At 44.8% G+C, this 20,670-nt stretch overlaps 1 protein-coding gene across 19 annotated transcripts in view; it reads right to left on the bottom strand.

Annotated features, from left to right (window-relative positions):
• The window catches only part of SYTL3 (synaptotagmin like 3), a 125,712-nt gene that overhangs the window by 100,201 nt on the left and 4,841 nt on the right, over positions 1-20,670 (bottom strand). For 7 of the 19 annotated variants that reach the window (XM_056566702.1, XM_056566699.1, XM_056566698.1 and 4 more), the window contains exons 2-4: positions 18,176-18,305; positions 5,246-5,448; positions 2,043-2,142 (exon numbers count right to left, since the gene is read on the bottom strand). The exons of 5 other annotated variants lie outside the window; for them this stretch is intronic. Coding sequence is in view for 3 of the 14 variants with exons in the window: in XM_056566717.1 (XP_056422692.1) it covers positions 2,043-2,080 (38 nt within the window). In the remaining 11 variants the exon portion in view is untranslated. Of the gene's footprint in view, positions 1-2,042; positions 2,143-5,245; positions 5,449-18,175; positions 18,306-18,789; positions 18,884-20,670 lie in introns of those variants that run through there. 7 more of the 19 variants (XM_056566704.1, XM_056566718.1, XM_056566709.1 and 4 more) reach the window with 5 other exon arrangements.

Genomic DNA, 20,670 nt, shown 5'->3' with positions numbered 1-20,670 from the left:
GTGCCTTTACACTTGCAGCAGCTACAGATCATGGGAATGATCAGTACATGTACGAACGGCTTACCAGTGGAATACACGGAAAAGCCCAATACAACAATCAGTGGTCATTTATGGTACCATCCAGGCCTAATGTTCCATTCTGTCTTTATGTCCTTTCCATAGGCCTTTTCTCAATTCCCTAGCCTCTTATATGATAACAATATAATTTCTCGTTAGATGGGAATCCTGCACAGGTAGTATGGGACCAACTGGAATTAGGTTTCCCCTCTCCAAGGGCCCTATAACAGTTGCATGGTTTTCCTCTATAGTACCTTATGTACGCCTATCCATGCACACTCTCTAACTGGCCACTAACCGTATTTTTCAACTGGCATATGCAGTATCAAATTATGATGATGTTTTGTTTGTTATTGTTGTTATAATCCATTTACATTGCATTACACATGATACTGCTCCTTACCAGCTTCAAAGGGGTACTCACATGGAAAACTTTTTTTTTTTACATCAACTGGTGCCAGAAAGTTAAACAGATTTGTAAATTACTTCTATTAAAAAATCTCAATCCTTCCAGTACTTTTTAGGGTCTGTATACTTCAGAGGAAATGTTTTACTTTTTTGATTTCTCTGATGTCATGACCACAGTGCTCTCTGCTGACCTCTGCTGTCCATTTTAGGAACTGTCCAGAGCAGCATATGTTTGCTATGGGGATTTTCTCCTGCTCTGGACAGTTCCTAAAATGGACAGCAGAGGTCAGCAGAGAGCACTGTGGTCATGACATCAGAGAAATCTAAAAAGTAAAGCATTTCCTCTGTAGTATATAGCCCCTAAAAAGTACTGGAAGGATTAAGATTTTTTAATAGAAGTAATTTACAAATCTGTTTAACTTTCTGGCACCAGTTGATTTAATAAAAAAAAGTTTTCCATGGGAGTACCCCTTTAAGTGATAGCTAATGCAAATAAACCTCAGGCAGAAGCATTCTGGTGCCTCTTATAGTGAAGATGGAGTGCAACTTGCACACTACCTTATCCTCTTCCTTCAGATGAATCACTGCATCCTTCTTGCACCAAGAGCACACAATTCATCCACAGCCCACAGCAGTAAAAGAAAACTGGCCATTGCATTACACCATCTATTATTCCCATCAGGGAGGAAGTACAGTGGTCCCTCAACATACGATGGTAATCCGTTCCAAACAGACCATCGTTTGTTGAAACCATCGCATGTTGAGGGATCCGTGCAATGTAAAGTATAGGACAGTTGTCTACAACCTGCGGACCTCCAGATGTTACAAAACTACAACACCCAGCATGGGTGTTGTAGTTTTGCAACATCTGGAGGTCCGCAGGTTGTAGACTAGGTTGTAGACTACCGCAGGTTGTAGACTACTGTTAGAGGAAGTTGTCCCCGCCCCACCTGTCCCCGCCGCTCCGGACTGTCACCGCTGCCCTGGATGTCGCCGTTCATCGCTGTCGCAGCATCCCCGACGCTCCGGCAAGGCCTCTGCTTCCCCGGCATCCGCGCTCTCCGTCGCCGCCATCACGTCACTACGCACGCCGCTCCTATTGGATGACGGGTCGGCGTGCGCAGCGACGTGATGATGTCGATGGAGAGCGCCGACGATGCAGAGGATCCTGAAGAGGATGCGCCGGAGCCCCAAGGACAGGTGAGTGACCATCACCGGAGCTCATGGGGCACCGTAAACGGCTATCCGGCGGCAGCTGAAGCAGTCTGCGCTGCCGGATAGCCATTTATGCGATGGCCCCGACATACAAAAGCATCGTATGTTGATGCTGCCTTCAACATGCGATGGCCTCTGAGAGGCCATTGCATGTTGAAATTATCGTATGTCGGGCCATCGTTGGTCGAGGGGTCACTGTAAAGGGCTGCAGTAACTCAAGCCTTTTCCTACTGTACTACAAAGTGTAAAGAGTGTGCAGCCTGCACATGAATGACGTTATTTAATAACACAGAGCAGTCATTTCACAATACTAAATTAGAAACCTATAAGGTTTTTATGTAGAACAATGTAGGTAAGCTTACATTGAGCAGAGTGCAAAGTAGGTCATGGTTTGTAGCATGGTTTGTTCACTTCCTGCCCTTTGCTGGTTTCAATAATTCAGTTTAATAATTCAGCCTGCACCTGTAAGCAAGAATATCCACATGGCTGAAGAAAAGAATTCAATAAACTACATATAGGCCATTGCATTATGTATGACAGGTGCTTTCCAGAGGTATCTTTCAGACATATATGTAAGGGAACCCCCGCCCCCATTTTAAACCTTCAATGAACACTTTAAAATGAAATGTGAATAGAGCACAGTTGCACAGACATGTCAAAAGTTTAGATCCATCGGGATCTCAGTGCTGAGAACCAATCATTAGCTGTGGCGGGGTGAAGCACGGGGCATTGGGGGTTATTTATCAGTGGGTTCTATGACTTTTTTTGGTCTAAATTTATTTTTATTTTTGCGTTTTTATTTATTTTTACAAGTTCTAATATCCGTCATTTTGACCTTTTTGTGTTGCCAGACCATTTGCGATGCAGTGGTCACAAATTTATTATGTGCGTGTTTTAATATTTGTGCACATTTTTCCACAAATGATGAAAAATCCGCAAATCTAGACCACCTCCCGACCAGGTCTAAAAAAAAATTACTACTCCTGTCTGTTTGCCAAAAATTAAAAAAACATCAGCCAAAGTGAAAGAGAGGGAGATAGAGAGAGACAGAGAGAGAAAATAAGGTAGAGAATAAGAATGTTTAAATAACTAGAAAGTTTAAAAATAAAAAAAAATGTGCAAAGGAAAAGTAAAGCATTGTCCATATGAAACAATCAGATATATTTTTTAAGGTACAAAAAAGGAAGGCTAGAATTCCACTTGTTTTTTTTTTGGGGGGGGGGGGGGGGGGGAAACGCCAAGAAAAATGGCATGTGGGTTTTAACTTTGGCTTATTTGCAGGCGGTTTTTATTCTTTTTTAGACTTTAGTGATCCAAAAAAGTGATAGAGATAAATTTTTTTATAAAATTTCATAGGGTAAGATTAAAAAATAATAATAAAAAAGATACAGTAGTGATAGAAAAAATTGTATTTAACGAAATTTTTCTTTTTTTTAAGGAAATTTTTATTTTTAAACAGGGATCAATTTATGTGTGTGGGCAGGGCACTAAAAACGTAGCAGACAATAATAAATGTCAGGATTGAGGTACTGTGAGGATACTGGTGGTGGATCCTTTGTGTCAGTGGGGTGATGACGTGGGCCGTACCAGGGGAACGGAGTCTAAGGGGTTACTGGTATTCACCAGAGCCCGCCGCAAAGCGGGATGGACTTGCTGCGGCAGGTAACCCCCAGGTCGTTCCACCCGATAGCGACTCAACCCCGACTGACTGCTGAGATAGGCGTGGTACAAGGGATTAGGCAAGAGCAAGGTCGGACGTAGCAGAAGGTCAGGGCAGGCAGCAACGGTTCGTAGTCAGGGGCAACGGCAGGAGGTCTGGAACACTGGCTTGGGACATACAAGGAACATTTCACTGGCACAATGGCAACAAGATCCGGCAATACAGGGAAGGGGAAGTGAGGTAATATAGACCAGTGCACAGGTGAAATCACTAATTTGGGCCAGGCGCCAATCAGCGGCGCACTGGCCCTTTAAATCGCAGAGACTGGACAGACGGAGGACGGGTCTGGTAAGCAGGCTGGGATGCGCATCGCGGATCGCATCCCTGCTAGAGACACTATCGCATCTTAAACGCAGTTAAACGCTGCGAGCGCTCCGGGGAGGAGCGGGGACCCGGAGCGCTCGGCGTAACAATAAAAATGTAGTGTGTGTGTTTTTCACTTTTTTTTCTTTATTTTTAATTTTTTTTAGGTAGTACCACTCAATCCCAGCATGGAACACACTGTTCCATGATGGGAGTAGTAGTACCTGTACTAATCTATACATTATACTGGAGGATCACAGCGGGTGTCAGGAGTGACATCCACTGCGATCTTTCCTAAACTGCAGGTACTGCAGCTCCCAGCATGGAGCACACTCTGCTCCATGCTGGGAGCTGTAGTACCTGCATTAATAGACAGATCACAACAGGTGTCAGAGGTTACACTCGCTGTGATCTGTCTCTTAATGCAGGTACTACAGCTCCCAGCATGGAGCAGAGTGTGTACCTGCAGTACAGGACAGATCGTCCTATCTATTGCAGAGATGCGGAGCGGCTCTCTACAGCGCTCCGCATCTCTGCACTATACTCCAGCCAGTGATATGAATAGAACATCACTCATTCATATTTCCCTCTGAGAGCTGTGATTGGCTGCAACCATCCAGCCAATCCCCACTCTGGGCAGAAAATATGAATGAGTGATGTGAATTTCTATTCACATCACTGGCCGGAGAACAGAGCAGAGATGTGAGCGCTGTATAGTGCCGCTCCGTATCTCTGCAATTGATAGGACGATCGCATCGGGTGTCAGAAGTGACACCCGGTGCGATTTGTATATTAGTACAGGTACTACTACTCTCATCATGGAACAGTCTGTAGTAGTACTGCCTAAAAAATGTAAAAAATAGAGAGGGAAAAAAGTGACACACACACACTTTATTAACAATTAATAAAAATTTTGTTATAAAAAATAAAAATGTTGTTAAATACATTTTTTCCAATCCCTACTGCATCCTTTTTTTATTTTATTTTTTGGTACCCAACAAATTTTGAAAAATACGCCAAAGGGGCCAAAAATGCAATTTACACTCAAATGCAAAAACACCAGAAAAAAATTTCTGTGAAAACCTCTGTTTCTCAAAAAATAAAGTTTTTTTTTTTCCTGGCCGGCGGCAGGATAACCCACTATTCAAATGTGAGGGGGACTCTTTGCAGACCTTCTTTTAGACATTAATTTGCCTTAAAATTAAAACTAAAACAAATAAAGTCAAACAGACAAACAAACTCCTCGGAAGCAGGGTAGACATGATCATAAAGCGGGGTAGAAAATAATCTGGGTGCAGATCTGAACGAAATTTATCATGGTCACTGCGACAATATGATAAATGAAGCCCATCTACGGCAACCAGACCGACTGCTGAGTGCTGAGCCAAGGAGTGACATGGCATGCAGCTGCCAGATGCTTTACCCAACTAGATCTAACGACTAAAGTTGGGTCTAAACACTGAAACCCCAACTGATCTAAACTTTTCACATGTCTCTGTGACATGTATGTCAAGAGTTAATTGACAGTAATGAGCACATTACCTATGACATTATCTAGTCTTCATTTTAATGGATTGCTGTGTCTTTTGATTTCTCTTTTAACTTTTTCCTTGGTGAACATTCAGCAGTTTGCAATTTTTGCAGATCTCATGTACTACCACAACCGCCATTTTGTCTGGACATCTCTTTTTATGTCTGGAATAGAATGTGCATTGAGGGTGGGGAGAGGAATTTCAGTTGCATTACTAAAAAAAAATAAAAAAATAAAAAAAGTCTCAGGTACTGCTATTATTACAAAACCTACATTTCTGGAGTCGGAGGGTAAGGTGGGAGAACACTAGGTCACTGCCTGACTATCTGTTTCACTCTGGCTCTGTATTTCTTTGCTACCTATACCTTATATTGCTGCTTGGTTTTTAGCTCACTGTCATAGCACATTGTCCTTTATACTGACAGACATCCATTGTACTGGCATATTAGGGCGTTGTGCAATCATTCTTGTGTGCAATATTGGTCCTTGTGCAAGTCTTATTATAATATTTATATCATTGATTTGCACCTTTATATTACTTGTTACCTGTTTCTCCGGCTGGAGTCTCACTTGTTGTGTAGGCACATTGCACCTTATATTTGTATGTGCCTATATTATGTTCTTTTATATTGACACCGGGTCATGTGCAATTAATATTACAGTAAGTGCAACATCATAATTATTCCTTAACCCCTTAAGGACACAGCCCATTTTCACCTTAAGGACTCCAAACAATTTACGTTTTTGCGCTTTCCTTTATTTCCTCCTCCGCTTCTAAAAATCATAATGCGTTAAATTTTGCAACTACAGACGCATATAAGGGCTTGTTTTTTGCGTCACCAATTATACTTTGTAATTAAATAAAAAAAAAATATTTGTGGGGTGAAATAAAACCCAAAAAAATGCCATTTTGCTAATTTCTATGCAGCGCACTTTTCGGTAAAAATGACACCTTATCTTTAAGGTAGGTCCGGTTGCCATCATACCCAATTCATGTAGGTTTTATTTTATTTTACTACTTTAAAAAAATGATAACTACCTGCACCAAAATTTGTATGTTTAACCCCTTAACCACGCCGGACGAAAATGTACGTCCTGGTGAGCTGGTATTTAACGCACCAGGACGTACATTTATGTCCTATACATAACCGTGAGCATCGGAGCGATGCTCGGGTCATGCGTGGCAGGTCCCGGCTGGTTATAGCAGCCAGGGACCCGCCGGTAAAGGCGGACATCCGCAATCGCACGGATGTCCGCCATTAACCTCTCAGATACCGTGATCAATACAGATCACGGCATCTGCTGCATCACGATCACTAAAATGGATGATCGGATCGCCCGCAGCGCTGCCGCGGCGATCCGATCATCCAGAACAGCAGACGGATGTCCCCTCATCTGCCTCCGCTGCCTTCCACGGGTCTTCTGCTCTGGTCTGCAATCGAGCAGACCAGAGCAGAAGATGACCGATAATATTGATCAGTGCTATGTCCTATGCATAGCACTGAACAGCATTAGCATTCGAATGATTGCTATACATAGTCCCCTATGGACTATTAAAATAAAATGTTAATGATACCATACAGTGAACGGCGTGAATGTAAAAAAAAAAGTAAAAGTCCATAATAGCTGCTTTTTTTATAACATTTTATTCCCAAAAAAATTTATAAAAAATGTATTAAAAGTTTTATATAAGCATATATGGTATCAATAAAAAGTACAGATCATGGCGCAAACAATGAGCCACTTCAAAATAGGGGGATTTTAAACGTACTAATTTGGTTAAAAAGTTTGCAATTTTTTTTAAGGGCAACAGTAATAGAAAAGTATGTCATCATGGGTATGATTTTAATCGTATTGACCCAAAGAATAAAGAACATATGTCATTTTTACCGAAAATTGTACGGCGTGAAAATGAAACCTTCCAAAATTAGCAAAATTGCGATTTCCCCACACAAATAGTATTATTTTGGTTGCGCCATACATTTTATGGTAAAGTGAGTGATGGCATTACAACGGACAACTGGTCGCGTAAAAAATAAGCCCTCATACTAGTCTGTGTATTAAAATATAAAAGAGTAATGATTTTTTGAAGGCGAGAAGGAAAAAACGAAAACAGTGTAGGACCCGGCCATTTTTTGCACATCTGACCACTGTCACTTTAAGCATTAATAACTCTGGAATGCTTTTACCTTTCATTCTGATTCCGAGACTGTTTTTTCGTGACATATTCTACTTTATGTTAGCGGTAAATTTTCGTCGATACTTGCATCATTTCTTGGTGAAAAATGCAAAAATTTTATTGAAAATTTAGCATTTTTTCACTTTGAAGCTCTCTGCTTATAAGGAAAATAGAAACTCCAAATAAATTATATATTGATTCACATATACAATATGTCTACTTTATGATTACATCATAAAGTTGACATGTTTTTACTTTTGAGTTACGATACACATCTGTGGGTAGAAAAGGTGCTCCAGTCGGCGCTTCTCCCGTGATTTCCAAGGAAGTCGGTTTAAAATGAAAGTACTCGGATCATCGAGTAATGGAAAAACAATAAAATGTATTCACATAAAAAGCACTAGGACTACGCGTTTCAAGGGGAGGGACCCCCTCTTCGTCAGGGCCCTCCCCTCAAAACGCGTAGTCCGAAACGCGTAGTCCCGTCAGGTCCCTCCCTTCGAAACGCGCAGTCCTAGCGCTTTTTATGTGAATACATTTTATTGTTTTTCCATTACTCGTTGATCCGCGTACTTTCATTTTAAACCGACTTCCTTGGAAATCATGGGAGAAGCGCCGACTGGAGCACCTTTTCTACCCACAGATGTGGATCGTAACTCATTTTGCCTGACCGACCTGAGACTTACTCCAGACGGGAGAGTTCCTGGCTGCACCCCGGCTTACTACCCTGAAAACGGGCGATAGGCTCTTAAAGGTGTTGCACTCTTAGTGCAACACCTCCAGGTGAGCAGACTGTGATTACCTCACATTGCACTTTCACCCCACCAGAGTAACAGCATATTGCTGCGCAACTTTTTCTGTCTTTTTCTTCTATTTAGCATGTTTTTACTTTTGGAAGACATCAGATGGTTTCAAAGTTCAGCAGCAATTTTCCAATTTTTCACAAAATTGTCAAAATCTGAATTTTTCAGTGACCAGTTCAGTTTTGAAATGGATTTGAAGGGCCTTCATATTAGAAATACCCCACAAAAGACCCCATTATAAAAACTGCACCCCTCAAAGTATTCAAAATGACATTCAGTAAGTGTGTTAACCCCTTAGGTGTCTCACCGGAATAGCAGCAAAGTGAAGGAGAAAATTCAAAATTTTTTACACTCGCATGTTCTTGTAGACCCAGTTTTTGCATTTTTGCAAGGGGAAATAGGAGAAAAAGTCCCCCAAAATTTGTAACCCAATTTCTCTCGAGTAAGGAAGTACCTCATATGTCAAGTGTTCGGCTGGCACAGTAGAGGGCTCAGAAGGGAAGGAGCAACAATGGGATTTTGGAGAGTGAATTTTGATGAAATGGTTTTTGGGGGGCATGTCACATTTAGGAAGCCCCTATGGTGCCAGAACAGCAGAAAATCCCCCACATGCACTAAAGTGCAGTTTTTCTTTCCAAAATTTACCATTTTTACAAAAGGTAATGGGAGAAAATGCCCCTCAAAATTTGTATCCAGATTTCTTCTGAGTATGGAAATACTCCATGTGTGGATGTCAAGTGCTCTGCTGGCGAACTACAATGCTCAGAAGAGCTTTTGGAGAGTGAATTTGTTTGGAATGGAAGTCAGGGGCCATGTGCGTTTACAAAGGCCCCGTGGTGCAAGAACAGTGGACCACCCCCACATGTGACGCCATTTTGGAAACTACACCCTCACAGAATTTAATAAGGGGTGCAGTGAGTATTTACACCCCCCTGGCATTTGACAGATCTTTGGAACAGTGGGTTGTGCAAATGAAAAATTACATTTTTTATTTTTACGGACCACTGTTCCAAAAATCTGTCAGACACCTGTGGGGTGTAAATGCTCACTGTACCCCTTATTACATTACATGAGGGGTGTAATTTCCAAAATGGGGTCACATGTGGGGGGAGTCCCTTGTTCTGGCACTATGGGGGCTTTGTAAACACACGCGGTCTTCAATTCCGGACAAATTTTCTCTTCAAAAGCCCAATGTCGTTCCTTCTCTTCTGAGCATTGTAGTGCACCCGCAGAGCACTTTACATTCACATATGGAGTATGTTCTTATGGGGTTGCAAATTTTGGGGGGCTTTTTTCCTATTTTCCCTATTGAAAACAAAAAATTTAGGGTAACACCAGCATTTTAGTGAAAAACGTTTTTTTTTTTTTCATTTTCCCATCCAATTTTAACGAAAATTCGTCAAACACCTGTGAGGTGTTAAGGCTCACTATACCCCTTGTTAAGTTCTGTGAGGGGTGTAGTTTCCAAAATGGGGTCACATGTGGGTATTTTTTTGCGTTTATGTCAGACCCGCTGTAAAATCAGCCACCCCTGTGCAAATCACAAATTTAGGCCTCAAATGTACTTGGTGCGCTCTTACTCCTGAGCCTTGTTGTGCGCCCGCAGAGCATTTTACGCCCACATATGGGGTATTTCCGTACTCAGGATAAATTGCTTTACAAATTTTGGGGGTCTTTGGGGCAATAGCAGCATGTTAGTGCAATTTTTTTTATTTTTTTTACACTAACAGGCTGATGTAGCCCCCAACTTTTCCTTTTCATAAGGGGTAAAAGGAGAAAAAGCCCCCCAATATTTGTACTGCAATTTCTCCCGAGTACGGAAATACCTCATATGTGGCCCTCAACTGTTTCCTTGAAACACGACAGGGCTTCGAAGTGAGAGAGCGCCATGCGCATTTGAGGACTAAATTAGGGATTGCATAGGGGTGGACATAGGGGTATTCTATGCCAGTGATTCCCAAACAGGATGCCTCCAGCTGTTGCTAAACTTCTAGCATGCCTGGACAGTCAGTTGCTGTCCGGAAATGCTGGGAGTTGTTGTTCTGCAACAGCTGGAGGCTCCATTTTGGAAACACTACCGTACAATACATTTTTTATTTTTATTGGGGGGAACAGTGTAAGGGGGTTATATGTAGTGTTTTACCCTTTATTATGTGTTAGTGTAGTATAGTGTAGTGTTTTTTGGGTACATTCGCACTGGCGCAGGTTTGCGGTGAGTTACGAAAAATTTGCTGCAGCTCAAACTTCAAGAAGGAGACTTGTCCGTCTGAATGTACCCTGTACATTCACATGGGGGGGGGGGGCAAACCTCCAGCTGTTTCAAAACTACAACTCCCAGCATGTACTGACAGACGTTGCATGCTGGGAGTTGTACTTTTGCAACAACTGGAGGCACACTGGTTGGAAAACCTTCAGTTAAGTTCTGTTACCTAACTCAGTATTTTCCAACCAGTGTGCCTCCAGCTGTTTCAAAATTACAACTCCCTGCATGTACTGATCGCCAAAGGGCATGCTGGGATTTGCAGTTTTGCAACATCTGGAGAGCTACAGTTTAGAGACCACTGCACAGTGATCTTCAAACTGTGGTCCTCCAGATGTTGCAAAACTACAAATCCCAGCATGCCCAGACAGCAAACAGCTATGTGGGCATGCTAGGAGTTGTAGTTTTGCAAGATCTGGAGGGATATAGTTTAGAGACCACTGTACAGTGGTCTCAAGCTGTAGCCCTCCAGCTGTTGCAAAACTACATATTCCAGCATGCCCAAACAGCTGTCTGGGCATACTGGGAGTTGTAATTTTGCAAGATCTGGAGGGCTACAGTTTAGAAACCACTGTATAGTGGTCTCAAACTGTAGCCCTTCAGATGTTGCTAGGCTTCCATAGGATCCTGGGAGCCAGCCGCACGTCATCGCCGCCCGCCGATCTCCACCGCCGTGATTTAGCGGTACGTCATGGGTCCTTAAGGGGTTTAGGCCCAAATGGGCTGAGTCCTTAAGGGTTTAAAATTGTCATATTCTGACCCCTATAACTTTTCTATTTTTACGCATACGGTGCTATATGAGGGCTCATTATTTGCGCCCTGGTCTGTAGTTTTTATCGGTACCATTTTTGTTTTGATGGATCTTTTTATTAGCTTTTTATTATAATTTATATGGTATATGAAGTGACCGAAAATGCACAATTTCCGACTTTGGTATATTTTAATAGTTATCACATATATTTTAATAGTTAGCACATTTACGGCAGTACCACATCCGATTATTTTTATTCTTTATTACATTATTTTATTTAAAAAATGGTAAAAGGGGGGTGATTTAAACTTTTAATAGGGAAGGGGTAAATGAACATTTATTTTTACACTTTAAAAAAATGTTTTAGCCCCCACATATACTGATCAATGCTATGCCATAGCTTAGCATTGATAAGTGTTACCGGCGCTCTGCTATTCCTGCCTGCTCAGCAGGCATGGAGCAGTAGGTCACCAATCAGACGATGGGGAGGCAGGTGAGGACCCTCTTGTTGTCTGGAAAGCTGATCGTCACATCGCGATTTTGTCGCCATAGTCCCGATTAGCTCTGTTCAGCTACCGTGATTCTTTCACTTTCGTTTTAGATGTTGTGATCAACTTTGACTGCGGCATCTAAAGGGTTAATGCATCGACCCAATCGGCGGTGCCCGGCATTAGCCGTGGGTTCTGGCTGCCCGTAGCAACCGGAACCCACCGGGTTTAACCCGTTCTCCACTGGTGAGAATGGTTTAAACCCGGTAAACGCGAACAGGGCGTACAGGTACGCCCTGAGTCATTAAAGGGGTACTCTGCCCATCTTATCCCCTATACAAAGGATAGGGGATAAGATGTGTGATCGCGGGGGTTCTGCTACTGGGGACCCCCGGGATCTTGGCTGCGGCACCCCACTATCATTACTGCACAGAGCAAACTCGCTCTGTGGGTAATGACGGCGATACAGGGGCCGGAGCATCGTGACATCATGGCTCTGCCCCTCGTGACATCATGATCCGCCCCCTTAATGCAAGACTTGTATTGAGGGGGCGGACCATGACGTCACAAGGGGCGGAGCCGTTTTGTCACGATGCTCCGGCCCCTGTATTGCCTGTCATTATGCAGAGTGAGTTTGCTCTGTGCAGTAATGACAGTGGGGTGCCGCAGCCGAGATCCCGGGGGTCCCCAGCTGCGGGACCCCCGCAATCTGACACCTTATCCCCTATCCTTTGGATAGGGGATAAGATGTATAGGGGCGGAGTACCCCTTTAAGTAACAGGACGTCAGGGCGTACCTGTACGCCCTGCGTCCTTAAAGGGTTAATATACGTGCACATTTGCATATATTTAATTTGGGAAGTGTGCGCATTGTGCTTACTACCAGCATGCACATATATATATATACCGTATTTATCGGGGTATACCACGCACCGGCCTATAACACGCACCCTCATTTTACCAAGGATATTTGGGTAAAAAAAGTTTTTTACCCAAATATCCATGGTAAAATGAGGGTGCGTGTGTGCGCGTGTATACCCCGATACATCCCCAGGAAAGGCAGGGGGAGAGAGGCCGTCACTGCCCGCTTCTCTCCCCCTGCCTTTCCTGGGGTCTAGAGCCCTGCTGCCGGCCCTTCTCTCCCCCTGGCTATCGGCGCCGCTGCCCGTTCTGTCCCCCTGACTATCGGTACCGGCGCCCCATTGCCGGCTCCGGTAGCCAGGGGGAGAGAAGCGGCGCCGACAGCCAGGGGGAGAGAAGGGGCAGCGGCACCCATTGCCGGCGCCGCTGCCCCGTTGCCTCCCCCCATCCCCGGTGGCATAATTACCTGGGTCGGGTCCGCGCTGCTGCAGGCCTCCGGCGTGCGTCCCCTGCGTCGTTGCTATGCACGGTGTGGCGCACTGACGCCATGTGCCGCGCCGTGCAGCGCATAGCAACGACGAAGGGGACGCACGCCAGAGGCCTGCAGCAGCGCGGACCCGACCCAGGTAATTATGCCACCGGGGATGGGGGGGGGGGCAGCGGCGCCGGCAATGGGTGCCGCTGCCCCTTCTCTCCCCTGGCTATCGGCGCCGCTACCGATAGTCAGGGGGACAGAACGGGCAGCGGCGCCGATAGCCAGGGGGTGAGAAGGGCCGGCAGCAGGGCTCTAGACCCCAGGGAAGGCAGGGGGAGAGAAGTGGGCAGCGACGGCCTCTCTCCCCCTGCCTTTCCTGGGGCGGTATCGGCGTATAACACGCACATAGACTTTAGGCTAAAAAATTTTGCCTAAAAAGTGCGTGTTATACGTCGATAAATACAGTATATATATTTCAGTGTTCCCTCACGGACATATTTGATCAATGTCCTATGTGTATATATTTTTTTCATGGGGGTTTCTGTGGGGGTTTTTTTCAGATTTTTGTGCTACATTTACAATAATTAAATTATGTATCGATATGTACTATACAAAGTTTTTACCATGTAAAACTATGGTGCCCCTAAAAACAACAGCTCCACACATTGTGCACTACCGAATATAATAATTCTACTACAAACTGAGCCTCCAGAATATAACACTGCCATACACTATGGGGAAGATTTATTAAAACCTATGAAGAAGAAAAGTTGCCCAAGGCAACCGATCAGATTGGTTGGACCAGTTTTGATAAATCTCCCCCTACGTGCCACAGAATATAACACTGCCACACACCGTGCAACCAGATTACAACAATGTCACACACTATGCCCCCAGAATATAACACTGCCATACACTGTGCCCCCTATTAACACAGCTACACACAGTGTGCCCCTGAATTTTGTATTTCTACATACTGCATTCCCAGAATATAACACTGCTCTGAGCTGTGAGGCTTACCAGAGCTCAAACCCACCACATTTTCTGTGCTTAGTAAATATGTTGGGATTTTTTGAAAATGTCATGGGCAGACACCCCCTTTCCCGGCAGTCATGGCTCTTTTTCAGGTTTTCAGAGTGAAATGGAGAGTGGGCGGAGTTTTGAAATTTTTGGCCGCAAATTCTGGTACAGACACAATTTGTAGCGCAATGCGCCAAATTCTTGCGCACAACCCGACAAAACAGGTTAGGTTTACAATAGTAAATCAGGGCCACCATATAATACTGCTTTACATTGCACATTCAGAATATTAAACTGCCACACACTGTACCCCATGAATATAAAATTGCCACAAACTGTGACCCTTGAATATGGTACTACCACACACTGTGGCCCCAGAAAATAACATTGGCACACACTGTTCTCCCTAAAAAAAAAACAATGACCCAGATTTATCAATCTGCCTGAAAGAAAAACCTGTCTGGTTTGGCCCTAGGATGTGTGGGTGGTCCTACAGAGTTCAGGCCAATGGTATAGAAGAGTAGTGTAGAAGAGTAGTGCAGTTGCCTATAGCAACCAATCAGATCGCCTTTTTAAAAATGATATGAAACATTCTGATTGGTTGCCATGGGCAACTGCACCACTCTTCCTCTGCACAGGGTTTGATAAATCTCCTCCAATAAGTCACATACATACACAAACTGCCAATCACTCATATGATAGCCTGGGGGACGTAGGGTATGGGGAGTGTAGCTGTGCAGTAATTTAATGGTGCTTGTTAACCCTTGCTATTCGTGACACCAGGGTGAGGGCTCCTCAGTAACACTTGTCCTACCGCCACCCTTCCCAAGAGTGATAGGGAGGTATAGAAGAATAGACTGTCCACAACCGGAGAGTTTTCTGAAACAGTATTAACTTTTACTGAAGGTTTTCTGCAAGCTTCAATAACATAACAGTCTTTAACCCCTTAAAGGGTTACTCCGGTGAAAACCTTTTTTTCTTTTAAATCAACTGGTGCCAGAAAGTTAAACAGATTTGTAAATTAATTCTATTAAAAAATCTTAATCCTTCCTGTACTTATTAGCTGCTAAATACTACAGAGGAAATTCTTTTCTTTTTGGAATTCTCTCTGATGACATCACGAGCACAGTGCTCTTTGCTGACGTCATTATAATAACTCTTTATTTATTGTTGTCCTTAGTGGGATTTTAACCCAAGGCCCCAGCACTGCAAGGCACTGAGCCACCATGCTGCCCTTAGCATACATCTGCTATGCACGGTTGCTAAAATGGACAGAGATGTCAGCAGAGAGCACTGTGCTTGTGATGTCATCAATGTTCCAAAAAGAAATGAATTTCCTCTGTAGCATTCAGCAGCTAATAAGTACTGGAAGGATTAAGATTTTTTAATAGAAGTAATTTACAAATATCTTTAACATTCTGGCACCAGTTGATTTAAAAGAAAAAAGGTTTTCACCGGAGTACCTCTTTAAGGACACATGACATACTGGAACGTCATGTGTCCGCTCCCGATCTATAACGCGGGGCCACGGCGTGGCCCCATGTCATAGTGGGTCGGGCCCGGCCTCTAACATCGGTCTGTACCCGTGGCTAATAGCCCGCGGCATTGATCACGGTGCCGTGCGCTATTAACCCTTTAGACGTGGCGTTCAAAGTTGAACGCCACGTCTAAAGCGAAAGTGAAACCATGCCGGTTAGCTCAGTGTGCTGTTTGGGATAGCCGCGGCGAAATCGCGGCATCCCGAACAGCTTACAGGACAGCAGGAGGGTCCCTACCTGCCTCCTCGCTGTCCGATCGCCGAATGACTGCTCAGTGCCTGAGATCCAGGCATGTTCAGTCAAGCGGCAGAATCATCGATCACTGGTTTCCTACGAGAAACCAGTGATCAATGTAAAAGATCAGTGTGTGCAGTGTTATAGGTCCTATGGAAAATAAACATATATGGTATCGCCGCGTGTGGAAATGTCCGAATTATAAAAATATTTCGTTAATTAAACCGCACGGTCAATGGCGTATGCGCAAAAAAATTCCAAAGTCCAAAATAGTGCATTTTTGGTCACTTTTTATATCATGAAAAAATGAATAAAAAGCGATCAATAAGTGTTATCAATGCAAATATGGTACCGTTAAAAACTTCAGATCACGGCGCAAAAAATGAGCCCTCATACCGCCCCATACGCGGAAAAATAAAAAAGTTATAGGGGTCAGAAGATGACAATTTTAAACGTATTAATTTTCCTGCATGAAGTTATGATTTTTTCCAGAAGTATGACAAATTCAAACCTATATAAGTAGGGTATCATTTTAATCTTATGAATCTACAGAATAAAGATAAGGTGTCATTTTTACCGAAAATGTACTACCTAGAAATGGAAGCCCCCAAAAGTTACAAAACTTCGTTGTTTATTTTCAATTTTGTCTCACAATGATTATTTTTTCCGTTTCACCGTAGATTTTAGGGCAAAATGACTGACGTCATTACAAAGTAGAATTGGTGGCGCAAAAAATAAGCAATCATATGGTCTTTTAGGTGCAAAATTGAAAGAGTTATGATTTTTTAAAGGCAAGGAGCAAAACACGAAAATGCAAAAACGGAAAAAACCCCGATCCTTAAGGGGTTAAAAAGTAGCTCCCACCATCCTTTTTTTGTTTTTTTGTTTTTTTCTATCCCTGCCTATTACCCATCTATCCCTAACCCCCTCCCTGCTTTTATTGTTTTTATTTTTTACCATGTTGAAAATTACTTTTTGTCTGCCTGGTAGTGTGCTCACTACCAGGCAGACTTCCCCAGCAGGGATGCCTGCTGGGGAGGGCGACTTCCGCCCTTAGTTCATCTATGTAGGGTGCCTCAGGCTGTTTCACCACTACAACTCCCAGCTTGCCCTGACATCTATTGGCTGTCAGGGCAAGCTGGGAGTTGTAGTGTTGAAACAACTGGAGGCACCCTGTGCCAAAAACAATTAGTTAGGGCCAAGGGCGCGGTGCGGCGCTACCCCGTTCCCTCTGTCTGTTCCCCGATTCCCCACCTCCCGTGTTAAAATGCAGAACCCCGCTCTCCCCTAAAACAGATTCATACCTACAGCCAGAAAGTCCGGTGTGAGGTGAGATTTCCGAACCCATGCACAGGGCAGCAGCAGCGGCAGCGTCATGTGCAGGAGGAGTGGCCGGCAGTCCAGGGAGCCAATGCGCTCGCTCCCTGCCTGTCTGATTGACAGGCAGGGAGCGAGCGCAGGCTGAATGAATTAGGACCGATGCCCGGCTTACATCAGTCCGAATTCAGGCGTGACGTCATGCCAGCCTGCAGCCGGCCACTAGGAGGGAGACCCCTAATGGCCGGTTTTCAAACGTTAATTAAAGCCTTTTAATAAAAAAAAATAATGAAAATGTATTAGAGATATGTTGTAGTACATATGTACTACAACATAGCTAAAAAAGTTCATGACAGTGCCCATTTAAGCATAACAGCTTTCCTTGGAGATTGACAAAGGTTGGGACTTTAGCATTTAGAGTCTTTAAGTACTGTGCGTTGTTCCACTGGATTTAGTTGCGGTCCAGTAGTCACACTAGCATTAGCGGGGATTTAGATTTGAACTCACGGTTTTTGTTCTGCTGAGGCCGGCAGGTTTTTGAGGCCTAGCGTTTCTTTGAAAGTTGCGCAGATCCGTCCTGCTAGTCCGGCATCCACGAGAGCAGCAACCCAAGAGAGCGATAATTGGACGCAGCTCCCTTATATGGGCAGGGGCTGGACTAGTGCTAACTGGTCCATACTGATGTCAATCACCATTATAGAGATTTGTGGGTAACACCTGACCCAAGGACCTCCTAAGTAGGGATCGACAGATTATCGGTATGGCCTATATTATCGGCCGATAATCACGATTTTGGGCATTATCGGTATCGGCAATTACCTTGCCGATAATGCCCCGCCTCCGCACCGCCACCGCCCCCGACCCGCCGCACCGCACCCGCCCCCCCGACCCACCGCACCGCGTCGCTCCCCCACCGTAGTGCTGGGCGGTATACCGGTATAGATTTTTGCCCATACCGCTATACTGGTAGGGCCCCTCCCCCGCCCTCCGAGTCAATAAAAAAAAATTAAACTTACCCGTAATGGGGGTGATCCGGGCCATCCATCCTTCCTGTAGTGTCCGGCGGCATTCCGGGTGGAGGGTGAACCGGTCCGGGCTGTCCTTCTCCGGGGGTCATCTTCTCCACTCCGGGCAGGCTATACATTCCTATATAATATATATATATATATATATATATATATATATATATATATAATTATTAAATATACACATATATTATCATTAGAGAAAGACTTGAGGGGAAGGCGATTAGGGGCTGTCCCACCTGAGGAACCCTACCTGAACGTAGTTACTCTAAATTTGGGGACCTCTACACTGGGTACGGTATGCAGCTAACCATTATTTTTAAAATTAATTTGTTGGTTGACGAAAAAAGTTTTTTTAATATTTTTACTACAGTAGGTTGTAGAGCAACACTTCTAAGTAACCTAATGTTATTATGGAGTTGTCACTCTACAGCACTGTTCCCTAACCAGAGGCTGTTGCAAAACTACAATTCCCAGCATGCCCTGAGAGTTGTAGTTTTGCATCAACTGGAGCTCCACACATTGGGGACACTGGTTTACAGAGAGTCCAGATACAGTAGTAACTAGGACCGTGTATGCAGCGGAAGAGCCCGACCAGTACTCACCAAAGTACTCAACAAAGGCTGCTGGAGGAGCCCGGGTCAGGAGCAGAGCCAACACCGCACACAGCCCCCACATCCCGCACACTGCCTGCACTACATCCCGGACACTACCTGCACTACATCCCAGATACTGCCTGCACTACATCCCGGACACTGCCTGCACTATATCCCGGACACTGCCTGCACTACATCCCGGACACTGCCTGCACTATATCCCGGACACTGCCTGCACGACATACCGGACACTGCCTGCACTACATCCCGGACACTGCCTGCACTACATCCCAGACACTGCCTGTACGACATCCCAGACACTGCCTGCACTACATCCCAGACACTGCCTGTACGACATCCCGGACACTGCCTGCACTACATCCCAGACACTGCCTGTATGACATCCCAGACACTGCATGCACGATATCCCGGACACTGCCTGCACTACATCCCAGACACTGCCTGTACGACATCCCGGACACTGCCTGCACTATATCCCAGACACTGCCTGCACTACATCCCAGACACTACATGCACTACATCCCAGGCACTGCCTGTACGACATCCCGGACACTGCCTGCACTACATCCCAGACACTGCCTGCACTACATCCCAGACACTGCCTGCACGACATCCCGGACACTGCCTGCACTACATCCCGGACACTGCCTGCACTACATCCCGGACACTGCCTGCACTACATCCCAGACACTGCCTGTACGAAATCCTGGACACTGCCTGCACTATATCCCGGACACTGCCTGCACTACATCCCAGACACTGCCTGTACGACATCCCGGACACTGCCTGCACTACATCCCGGACACTGCCTGCACTACATCCCGGACACTGCCTGTACTACATCCCGGACACTGCCTGCACTACATCCCGGACACTGCCTGCACTACATCCCGGACACTGCCTGCACTACATCCCGGACACTGCCTGCACTATATCCCAGACACTGCCGGCACTACTTCCCGGACACTCGGCCTGAACACGACTTCAGCGTGCATCACCCTCCATAAAGCTCCTGCAGGGCCCTGGGATATGGGGCCAAGCCGCCACTGCCACCAGGCTGTGAGATGCTGGGCCGAGCCGCTGCTGCTGCCTGATTCGGGTGTCGTCGTTGCAGGTAATTTCCGGTTTCTGGCCTGCTTCTGGCACGGCCTCCTTCCCTGCACTCTGCTTTTGAGGATCGTGAGCCGGTGTTATGATATTTCCGCCGAACAACAAATCGGTGTGCGATTATTCAATAACGTAGATTAATCATCGAAGCCCTGCTCACATGCATACACAAACTGATAAAAACAGATAGATATATGCTGAGGAAAAAGTTGCCCAGTTGCCCATAGCAACCAGATTACTGCTTTTATTTTTTCGAGGCCTTGAAAAATGAAAAAGAGATCTGATTGGTTGCTATGGGCAACTGGTCGACTTTTCCTCTGCACAAGTTTTCAGGAATCTCTTCCCCAGTTCTTACCTTGGTCACCCCAAATATTCAGACTCTTGAGAACTTTTGGATCACATGATCAAAGGTTCTGTTCTCACTGTGACAATAAGACTGACGCTAGGTTTCCACTTGGGTTTTTTTCTGGTAGTTTTTGGAATACTACACCTGGAGTTTTTGAGCCAAAGTCAGAAGTGGATCCATAAGGGAGGAGAAGTGTAAGTCCTTCCTTTATATGTCCTATTCCTTTTGAATACATTTCTGGCTTTGGCTCAAAAACTGCAGTGACAGATATCCAAAAACTGCCAGAAAAAAACCAAGTGGAAACTTAGCCTAAGGACAGAGGCTCAGATATATACATGGCCGGCACAGCAGTGACTAGTAATGTAACCACACTAAATGCTATGTGCAAAGAGAGTGAATGTTTCTAGAGCACAGAG

This window comes from Hyla sarda, chromosome 3, assembly GCF_029499605.1.
Source record: "Hyla sarda isolate aHylSar1 chromosome 3, aHylSar1.hap1, whole genome shotgun sequence".
In the NCBI taxonomy this organism is placed as follows: Eukaryota; Metazoa; Chordata; class Amphibia; order Anura; family Hylidae; genus Hyla; species Hyla sarda.
Note: the sequence above shows the minus strand (reverse complement) of the source record. Positions and strands in the feature narration are given on the sequence as shown.